Genomic DNA, 11,116 nt, shown 5'->3' with positions numbered 1-11,116 from the left:
GAATGTCTTGAGTTCACCCCTGTCTTTCTCAGGGCGACCCTGTCTCAGGTTGGCTTTACTTCCATCTGCCTGCCTTCCCTGCCCTGGTTTTTTTAAAGCCGTCTCTAATCCCGCACTCCGGGTATTCTAATCTGCAGCGTCGACTTCAGCATTCTGCATGGCCATCTTTAGACATTCATCTCCGATTCACAGTTCTCCTTCCATTGTGTATTTAAATCTTCACTCGGCGTCTTTAAGAATAGGGGGGGGAGGAAAGTTAAAATAAAGAGCCATTATCAAAAGCCATTTCCACCAATTTACAGTGCTTTATTGGCTGTCTTTATTCTCTTTGGTGAGTCCATTATCTTCACAAATACAGGGCTCTCTCTGATACTTCTTCTATGTGGATATTTTAATTTTGATTTATTGGAAGCCCAGAAGACCTTATAAATGTCCATTCATCCTCATGCCCTTCCTGATCTTTTATTTTCAGACTTCAGGAAGTCAGTAATTTTAAAATAGGAAAAGAGGTGAGAGAGAAAATGTCAGAGACTGTGTGTGTGTGTGTATATATATCTATATATCTCTATATCTCTATATCTCTATCTCTATCTCTATCTCTATCTATATCTATATCTATATCTATATCTATCTTACAGAGCCCAAGATACTATTAGGCCCTTTACAGAAAAAGTGTGATTGCCCCTTACATATTTGACTGATTTAAAATGTGTTTTCTTTGAGGCTCTATTTTCCCCAGCTTTCTTAAACAAGTGGAATAGTGTGTTAGAATCTGAGCTGGTTGGATGGGGGAAGACTCCAGCTGCTCCCTCTTTTCCTCCCAGTTAATGTGGTTCAGTTTCCTGCCCGTGAGAGGTGTGATTGGATCAGGGGCTCTCTGAGAGGAACCCACGCTGGTGTTGGTGTTGAAATGCCAAGTTGGAGGGGAGCCTGGTAACATGGCTTGTACTCACTCCCTGGGGTGGATGCCTTTGTCCTGCCCAGCCTGGCCTTTCTGCAGCAGCGACAGGAACAGTGACTGAAGTGCTTCCTATTACTTAACTGAAGCGAGGAATAAAGTAGGTTGTAGTGAAAACATCGTCTACTCAAGGCCCAGCGAAATGTTCCAGTCATGCTGGGTGTTGTGGTGAAACATGTTTAATTCTTCTTTTGCCTCTCTAAGCATCTGCTGAGGAATGTTGAATCAACCGGGGTGTAGCAAGCTTTTCCACTGGGACCACCCGCCCACAAACAGTGACATGGAGACTCCTTATTAATTATGAAAGCTCGGCCTTAGCCTAGGCTTGTCCCATCAGCTCATATAACTTAAATTAACCTGCTTTTATTAATTTGCCATGTGGCTTTTTTACCGTTCGTTCTGTATGTCTGACTCCTTCCATGTCTTGTTGGCATCTCCTCTGCCCTTTGATTATCTATTTCCTCCTCCTTCCTCTCTCTGGCTGGAAGTCCCGCCTGTACTTCCTGCCTAGTGCTTGGCTGTGCAGCTCCTTATTAAACCAATCACAGCAATATATCTTCACACAGTGTGCAAATATTTCACAGTACAGGAGATGTCTGATGTCCGGTTGCTTAGAGCATGCCCCAACGCTGATGTGTGTGTCCCGACCAGGGTTCTGCTTTTGGCCTCTGGTGTCCTAGGCTTTCTTTGCCCTAAACCTGCTGCCCTGTGCTGCTAAAGTTGTAGGCTCCAGGATGCTGCCCAGCCTCCGAGCAGCTGGATCTCCCACTTGGTGCTTTGTGCCCCCCCTGTACATCCATACGGTTATTCTCTCTGTGCGTGCCTTCCTAATGAAAGGAAGCTGGAAGTTTGTTTCTGAAAAGCCAAGCAGAACAGCATGTTTGGGGCAGATACTGTCATGAGATGGCCAAGTCGAGCTGAAATGGAAGCGCCCCTCCCCCAAGCCCCATCTCTAAGTCCCATTTTTATTGCAGCCTACATAAAATCAAAGAGCTGGGGTCCAGCTGTTCCCGAGGCTGAGGGTCCTCCTGGCTGCGGCTTGCTTTGGAAGCTGTTTCTCACAGACTTGCGGTTAATGAAAATATTTGCTTTGCTTGATACAAACAAAGTTTATGGGCAGAATTTGTGATTAGGAAATGCTTTAAATCTTCTGCCCTCCCGTCCCCCAATCCCTAATTTCTCTTGTTCTGTGTTAGAGAATTCTAAATGTCTGAGATAAAAACTTGTTTTCTTGGGAACAAGCTTAACTTTAAGGTTTCTGGTGATGGTGTGTGCCTTTCACCATTTCTCTGTGTTCCCATTGAATGAAGGGGTTGGAAGTTCAGGTTTTCATATGTAGGTCAGAAATCTTTCAGAGTGGGTAGGGAGACTATTGCTTATGGCTTGTCAGGCCCTCTCACTGTTTCCAGTCCAAGTCCGTGACTTGGGCTAATTCACAGCACCCATGGCCGCAAACACATGGAAAATCAACATTGCCCAGTGTCCCTGTACCACTGTAGGGCTGTAACCTCAGTTTCTTGTTTGGTCTTGTCTGTTTTCAATTCTACTTGCTGGACACCTGACGATCATGTTATAGAGTGTTCTTGTAGGTACTTACAGAACCAAATGGTAGTGGGGACTGGTCATGGAACTCGTTAGGAGACCGTGAAAGTAATTGTCCTGCTCTCACAGGTCCCTCTATAAGCACACAGCCCTGTCGGGAGGTAGTGGTCTGGTTGTCGCTTTGGCTTTTTCATTCATTGGCAATAACAGAGGTGGTAATCTGGGTGCCTCATGCACTGGCTAAAGACCTCAAGAGGTGGCATCTTCAAGAATCCAGGCTGCTTCGCCCGTGTGTACGTAACATTGTAAGTCTGGCAGGTATGTAATATGAATGTTTATGAAGGTGTGAAAAGCAAGAGTGTGCAGGTCCAGTGCAGCGGCCTCCACCGTTCATGTGGGCTGTGTTAAAGGGCCTCTCCAAACCTATGTTTACCCTCCTCCCTTAGGGCTAGCCTGTCCTGGTCTCCTGCCATGAGTGTTGATGTAATTCCAGTGAGAGCTGTCTAGGAATTGTGCCTTTCTTCCTCTTCTTCAAATGCTAGTCATCTGGGCAGATAGTGACAAATCATTGTAATGTCCCAAGTTTATTGAGATGCTTCAAGTGTCGCTGGCCAGGTGAGACTGGAGAGACCTTCCCGACTCTGCCAGTACCCATGGCTTTTCTCCTGACAGCTCTTGGGCTATTGCTTGTGGAAGCGACGCTTGAACGTCATTCTGTGGCAGGGTTAGTACTCCTTCCCCATGGCTACAGACGTGGAAAACAAGTCCAGCAATGCAACATGGATTGATGATGGGTTTCGGTCACATCCCTTTTTGGGCCTCATGCACAAAGATCTGGAAAAAATGAGTGTCTGCTTGGCTCTACAGCTCTTGGGTTTCACCCCCCTCCTCCCCCCGAATGTAGTACTTGCATTTTCTTCTTTAGCAGAAGCCATGACAAGGACTAGTTGGAGGGCGTTTGTCAGACAGACTGATTTTGCTTATGGAAAACTTGCATGTCTCTTCCTAATTCTGCTGCTCCCCATAATTTAGATCTCTGAAGATGTTTTATAATCTATGGGGTGATGACTCAGCTGCTTCACGGTCTCTACTGAGGGACTGTGACTGGGGGTGGGGTGGCGGAGTAGGGGAGGACAGGAGCAAAGTGTATCATCCGGGACGTGCAGACTGGCTGCATCTCTTTCTTGGTTTGTCCTTGCCCAGTTCTACACTCCTCATATTCTCTGTACATTGTGATCGCAGCCTCTGTATTTCCGGATCTGCTCCCTCTAGAAAGTTTTAGTTCATAATGGTGTGCTACTTTGTTCCCAGGTTTATTTGGGGGTTAGATACTACGGGAACCTCCTCAGTAGATGAGCCCTGTGATGGTTTGGGGTTGGCGAGGATTCAGAATGGTAGAGTAGATGGGATCGGGAAAGAGAAGTATTTCTAGGGAGCACCATGAAGCCGTCCGGGTCTTCCATTGGCAGCCTTGTATTGGAGGAAGCAGACTGCAGGCTCAGAGTCCAGAGAGCTCCTGGCTTTGGAATCTGCTCCACTAATACAAAAGTACAGGACCTCCTGCTCGTAACTGCAGCAGCCAAATCAGAGCGGCTTGTGGATCATGACTTTCTGTAGCGATTGAGCAGAACACAAAGGGCCTCCTGGCCGAGTTTGTTGATGCTTCCGTGGCAAAGCTTGAGTCTCTCCTGTAGGCAACAGATTTCAAGAGTGATAAAGGAAATGATTCAAAAGATATTCATTATTCTGGTATATGGGAATTGTATTCTAAGAACATAGCTCTTAGGAGTTAACGTCTCATCAACTTGTCGTGGACGGTGTAACCTAGATGCCATCTCTCCACTCCAGGTGGTGACTTTGGCTCAGAGACGCCTGCCTTGTCCTCTGGTCACAGCGGCGACTCCCCTGTGAGCGGTCTTCCTACAGCAGAAGACCCCTATCGTGTGAGCTTGGCCAAAGGGGTTTCGATGTCTCTGCCTTCATCACCTCTGCTGCCTCGACAGTCACACTTGACACAGTCAAGATCAATCAAGAAATCCCCAGGTAAAGAAAAAAAAAACCCAGTATCTATATACGTTTTAAATTGGCTATTAAATATATCCGTTAAATGTAAATAAGGTAAGTGAGTCCCTGTAAGAGCCAGGTATGCAGAGTGTGCCTGTAATCCCAACTGGAGCCGAATTGCTTCAGCCAGGGGTTCAGGTCAGCTTGGTCAACATAGTGAGACCTCATCTTAAAAACACACATCTTTTAGGGAGAATTTTTTTTTTCAGTGTTCAGATAACTTTTAGAAGAAGGGGATTTAAAAAGAAAGATATATTTTCAATTACGTGTGTGTCTGTGTGGGTATATGTGTGTGTGAGTTCAGGTTCCCTCGGACCAGAAATTGTTGGATCTCTTGGAGATAGAGTTACGGGTGGTTGTGAGCCACCCGACATGGGGAACTGCACTCAGATTCTCTTCAAGAGTAGTAAGTACTCCTAACTGCTGCTGTCCTCAGGGGAAAAAATAAAAGTATTTCTATCCACCTTTCTGTATATTTCCACATCCATACATAATGATAAAAAAAATGCCCAGTATAGCCTTTCATAAAGATTCAAGATCTTGATATAAGAACTAACGTTTACCATTGGCTTTCTCAGCTTCTTCCTGGTGAATCGAGGAACACTGTCTCTTACAAGATGTCTCTAATTCCTTCCTTCCTTCCTTCCTTCCTTCCTTCCTTCCTTCCTTCCTTCCTTCCTTCCTTCCTTCCTTCCTCTTTTTTTGTTTTCGGAGACAAGGTTTCTCTATGCAGCTCTGGCTGTCCTGGAACTCACTTTATGGATCAGACTAGCCTTGAACTCACAGAGATCTACTTGCCTCTGCCTCCTGAGTGCTGGGATTAAAGGTGTGCGCCATCACCACCCAGCTACAAGATACCCCTAGAGTTCTGGATGCAGGCGAGTGTCCCGGACAGCATTCTGTTCATTACTGCCAAGCCTTGTGTGTTGCATCTGTTTGCCAGCTGACATTACGTGCCACTAGACCAGCCCCGAAGGTTAATCTCTGGCCAAGAGTCAGACTTGTAGCAGTGCAGGGGCCCTGGCTCAGGGGCTGCTTTTGTGTAAGGCTGTTTGACCCCTTTCATGATTACCAGCTTCAGACACTTGCTGATACCGAGAAGAAAAGCAAGCAGGAGCTGGCCGCGAGAGGCTGGGGTTCAGATGTGAGGAAAGCCTTTCCGGTGGTGCTCATCCCTGGGGTCCTCACACTTCTTTGATATTCTTTTAAATTGGCTAAGTATTTGCTTACAAAAGGCAGGATAATTTGGGTTCCCATTGATCACGTGCCAATGAAAATTCTTCTCAATTACATGGGTACATATTCAGGGTTCATCTAGACTGTGCCCTGGGGCTATGAAATTAATTAGTTTCTGGTTTCTTAAATATTTGTGTTGCTTGGAGTGGCATATGCATTATTTCTGAGTCATTTAGTCGGTGTTTGAGATTTATATATGGTAAAATTAAGAGGGAAAACCCTGAGGCATTCTGTGTTTTGGAATGGTGGCATGAATTTGGTGATTGTCCAGAATCTTTCATTGTTCCAGAACTTTCTTATTTTGGACAGTATTGTTTACAGTTCATTTGTTAGCTGGAACTTGGGAACTTTCTTTTTTGGTATGAAGTGATTTCCTGTGCCAAGGAATTTGACCTGTTTATCAGTATTTAGGGAAATTCCTGGAATGTCCTCTGCTTGCTCCACTGTTGTGTCTCTGGGTCAGATGGCTTTTCTTCCTTCAAGCCGCGTTTCCCACAGGGCCCCTCTGGCTAGGTTACCCTGGTTGGAATGACCAATGTGCGCATCTCCTTTTAACATCCCTGTTGCTTTGTCTTTTCACCAGAGGTGAGTGGGTTTCTCAACAGGAACTTTTTGCTTTGTCCAATTTCAGACTCACGGACCTTCTCCCAGGCCTAACTTTTATTATTGTTTTGTACAATCCAGATTTAGCCAAGAAACCTGTTATGTCAGTTTAACAAGGAAGCCCTGTCCCCACCCCCCAGTGCTTGTTCTTCCTTTGCCACCGCCCGACCTAGGTGATAGGAATATCTTGGCCTGACTTCAGCAGAACCCTGTTAGGTTCGTTCAGCCAGAATCCCCCTCCTTATTCCTGATGTGTCTGTCCTCTTTGCGGGTTTTCCGTCTTCTGACCTTCACCCTGTAGCTTGGCTATACATCCCCCATTTGGCTGTGCAACTTTCAGAGTTGAGCCTAGTCTTCCCTTTACTGAAAAAACCCTAGTGCAGGTGGTCCAACACCCACTCCTGAACTAGGTGTGCCTTCCTACACTCTCACAGGTGTTGCTGAATGATTCTTTGTCTTTAACGTTGTGCACTTTACATAACCGATGCTTTAGGGCAACCAAATTGTCTTAGCCAAGTATAATAATAATCTAGAGCCTGCTTCTCACTGAAGAACCTCAGTTGAAGGGAATGCCAAACACAGAGATTTGACATACTGAAACTATTCCTTCCTGCCATGCAGTTGCTCAGACAATGAATTGCCATTGCTTTTGCCCCAGGGCCGGGGACCACCTGAGACTCTAGGGAAGACTGCATTTCACACGCAATTTTATCACTGATGATGATGTCAGTGTCTGTTTGGTGGGACTCTCTGTAGCATTGGCAGGCAAGCCAGGGCGATGTGACTGTCCTGAAGAGTTTGAAGAGAAGACTCTTCAGATGGGCACAGAAACCCTGGCCACTGTGTCCCTTCTTCCTTGGACAATATCAGATAGGTTTAGCTTTGAGAAAAATATCCCAAAGTTTTTTCTCTTATAAAAAAATGAAATTTATTTCTAAGTTCTTTGGTTGGTCGTAGGGACAGAAGGATGCAGCCGTCCTCCTGAATATTCAGCCTTTCAACGAATTCAAGAAAAAAAAAAAGCCTTCTAATTTAGACGCTTTTGTTCTACTGAGCAGATCCATGCTAGCAGAACAGGTCTTGTGTACTGCCCAAGCAGCTTAGTGTCTCACAGTGCTGATCTGGTGTTATCATCTTAGTAATTTTAATTCAGAAGATTGAAGGCAAAGCTGGCTGCTTAAGAATGGCAGTGGCTTACAAGGCATGAAATAATATTTTCATAGTTCCTAACACACACTTCTGCTTAGACCGTATTATTGGAAAAGTATCCTGGTGCTAATGTCTTACCTACCTGTTTTTTTTTTTTTTTCAATTTTTAAAAAGGTTGACATATGGCGGTGAGTATGCACTGACTTTAAAAATAACCATCTATTTTAGAACTAGCACCACTGCTACTAAGGATACAGTAAATGCAGTGTACCTCAGTTCTGGGAAGATAATGAGCCCCTCCATCCTCAGGTACCCATCTTTTCTCCGCTATGGCCTGTGCACCCCGACTGTTGTTCAGGCCCAGCTTTCAAATTACCTTGCAGGCTTTTTTTTTTTTAATAACTTATAATGTTTATGAAGTTGCTTCTAAAAGATGCAAAACCTTGGAATCAAGAGTTCGTGGCCAGCCTGGCTGCACATAGCAAGACCTCATCTTCACCAACAAAAACCCTCAGGAGCTCCCCTAAGCCACCAGACTGTTTACTTGCTTATATAGAAACACTTCAATGCATGATGCTAATCAAACTTGAAGCAGTCAGTAGTACATGGCTGTGCATTTTGCTTGCAAGGAGAAATGGCCAGATGCACAATTCTTTACTGATTTGTGCTTGCTGTATGTAGCTAATGTATTGGCTGGATGATCAAGAGCTTGGAAAGAGCATGATTGGAAAACTGGTGAGAGAGACATTGGAGGATATGGTGGTTTGAATGAGAATGTGAGCCCATAGGCTCACATGTGAATGCTTGGTCCCTAGTTGTAACTGTTTGGAAAGGATTAGGAGGTGTGGCCTTGTTGGAGGAGGTGTGTCACTGAGGGTGAGTGCTGAGCTTTCAAATGCCCACACCATTCCCTCTTTCTTTCTCTACTTCCTGTTGGTTGCTAAGTACAGGAAGCTCTCAGCTGCTTCTCCAGTGCCTGTCCTCCCTTGCTCCCTGCCATCATGGTTATACCTCTCTGCCATTGTGAGTCCCGAATTTTAAACAGTTTCTTTTGTAAGTTGGCTTAGTCACAATGTTTTGTCACAGCAGTCGAGAAGTAACTGTGGTAAGGAAGAAGTGTGTGGCTAGATCTCTGAGTGGGCCAAGGATTCTGTGTCCCATGCAAATGCTTATCAAAGGTAGCTTTAGCAGAGTAGGAAGGAGTTCAGTAATCAAGCAGACAGGATGACTGTGCTGTGGGTCATCAGCCTTTCTCCTTGGCTCTCTCTCCTTGCTTGATGTGCCCATGAACAAAGTAGCCGTGGTGGTAGAGACGGAAGTCGTGTGTGGGCTCAACAACATGGACTTTCCTCACGAAAGCTGACCTGGCTACAGCTGCTACTGAGCTCTGCTGAGTGTCAGAGACCAACACTGAGCCCCAGATCCGGCACATTCCCCGGGGTGACCAGCCAGCAGCCTAGTGGTGGGTTGACCACATCGGACCCCTTCCTCCAGTGAAAGGGAGGTAGGTGCTTTGTGGTCATGCTTTGTCCTTACCGGAAGACATGCTTTAGAGAGACACAGAAGAAACCGTCAGAGACTGGAACTGTTATTCCATCGTGAGTCAACTGCTGTATCTGTAATTAGACTCCTGGAACAACACAACTTATACCTTCCAGCCTCTCCCCCAAATCTACCTCATGTAAACTTGAGACCCACACAATAGAATTCTTCTCTATTCCTTTTTCCTGCTTTATATCATAAGGTATTTCTAGTTTTCTTTAAGAACTTGATATTTATTGTCAGCTGTTTCAATATTCTATAATTGATTTTAAAACTAGTTTCCAAATGTTTTTATTATTTTTCATTCAAAGAACTGGTAGCCATGTATGGTAGAACATGCCTATGATTCCAGGGCCTGAACAGGTGAGACAAAAGAATTACATATAAAACAAACCTTGTAGCATGACTTAAAATGCTTTCTTTTTTAAATATTTATTATTATGTATACAATATTCTATCTGTGTGTATGTCTGCAGGCCAGAAGAGGGCACCAGACATCATTTCAGATGGTTGTGAGCCACCATGTGATTGCTGGGAATTGAACTCAGGACCTTTGGAAGAGCAGACAATGCTCTTAACCACTGAGCCATCTCTCCAGCCCCATGTTTTCTCTTTTTGCTGCTAATTCCTGGTGTGAATTTTTGTCTGTGATGTCATATGTACCATAGGATGTATCATTTCCCACCTTGCCAAGAACAGCCATGGTGCCTGTGAGGTAGGGGTAGCAGAGTCAGATGTTCAAGTCCGGCCTGGGCTACATAAGGCCCTGCCTATAAGCATATTGTTTAACAGTAAGTCATTCATAATGCTGTGTAACCCATCTCCTGAGCTCCTGATACCCTTTTTTGTCCTGGTAAATTTTAGGCACATCTGATATCTCCTCAGAGTAGTAGCTTCCCAGAGTGGAATTACCCAACGAGATGGCCTGCACTGGTGAGGAATCTTGCCGCACTCTGGCCAGTTGCTTTCCACAAAGCTATATTGATTGGCTACTCCCTTCAGAGTTCACTGGGAGCTGTTTTGAAGTTACTGTCTTCTGGAAAACATCTAAATGGTTGGTGCTTGTTGGCATCCTGTCAGTGCTGGCTGTGCCTGCTGAGGCCTTGAAAGAGGTGGAAGGGTTTCTCTGTGACCATCCTCTTTTGAACTTCCCATCGGTCTGGGCTTCTTAGACATTTCCATTTCCGTTCTTTCCAGGGTACAGTGGTGGGGGCATTATCACAGCTGAATCAGATCAAGTTTGTTTAGAAAAACATTCAGCTGGCGTCCAGTTGCATCTATAAGCACTTGCTGTCTTTGATGCTTAGAGAGGCTTACAGAGATCATGGAGGCTTCTAAAACTGATAGAGTTGGGAGGGCCCTTAGGAACAGCTTCTGGCTCAGAATTCTTTGAAGAAAAGGAAGCAAAGATCCCACAGTCATTGTGGAACATGCCTGAAATTTGTAGAAGTTACTGATCTGTTACTAGTACCATTCTGCGTGTATATTGCAGACTCCTGAGCTGTATAGGAGAGAGTCTATGTTCTGGTTTCCTGCATGGAGGAGAGCACAGGCTGAAGGCGGTGCGTCGCATCTGTGAGGCAGGAAACTCACAGTCCCTCTTCCCCATGCAGAGATAGTTACTTCTTCCTTGGCTTTCCTTCGAGTGCCTAAGAGCAGCCTTCAGAAAGGATCATGGTGATGGGCACACTCTTTGTTTCCTCTGGAAACTGTGTGGTGACCTTCTCCAGGAGCAGGCAGACAGCTGTCCCTTACTGAGTGAGACTAGGTGTGACTGTGACACACTCTCTGTCATCTCCTCCAAATGTGTGCCTATACACAGAGCCACTGTTTGCTCCACTTTGAATTCGAGGGCCTCGAGTCCACTTAGTTCTCTGTTCATGGGTCCTAGTTCACCTGTGTGTCATTTGGCTACACCCAGAAATTGCTTCAGGAGCATCCAAAGAAATACCAGTGCTACAGTTTGCTTAGGATTTAAGGTGTGTGAGGAATAGCTTGAGTTTTGTTTCTTTAGCATTCCAG

At 45.2% G+C, this 11,116-nt stretch overlaps 1 protein-coding gene across 1 annotated transcript in view; it reads left to right on the top strand.

The window, feature by feature from the left end:
* The window catches only part of Tanc1 (tetratricopeptide repeat, ankyrin repeat and coiled-coil containing 1), a 227,565-nt gene that overhangs the window by 108,963 nt on the left and 107,486 nt on the right, over positions 1-11,116 (top strand). The window contains exon 4 of the mRNA XM_050121991.1: positions 4,349-4,543. Coding sequence (XP_049977948.1) covers positions 4,349-4,543 — 195 coding nt within the window. The remainder of the gene's footprint in view (positions 1-4,348; positions 4,544-11,116) is intronic.

The sequence above is a fragment of the Alexandromys fortis genome, unplaced genomic scaffold (assembly GCF_014885135.2).
Source record: "Alexandromys fortis isolate MF-2015 unplaced genomic scaffold, M_Fortis_MF-2015_v1.1 scaffold_8_9099976_23576923, whole genome shotgun sequence".
Taxonomy (NCBI): Eukaryota; Metazoa; Chordata; class Mammalia; order Rodentia; family Cricetidae; genus Alexandromys; species Alexandromys fortis.
Note: the sequence above shows the minus strand (reverse complement) of the source record. Positions and strands in the feature narration are given on the sequence as shown.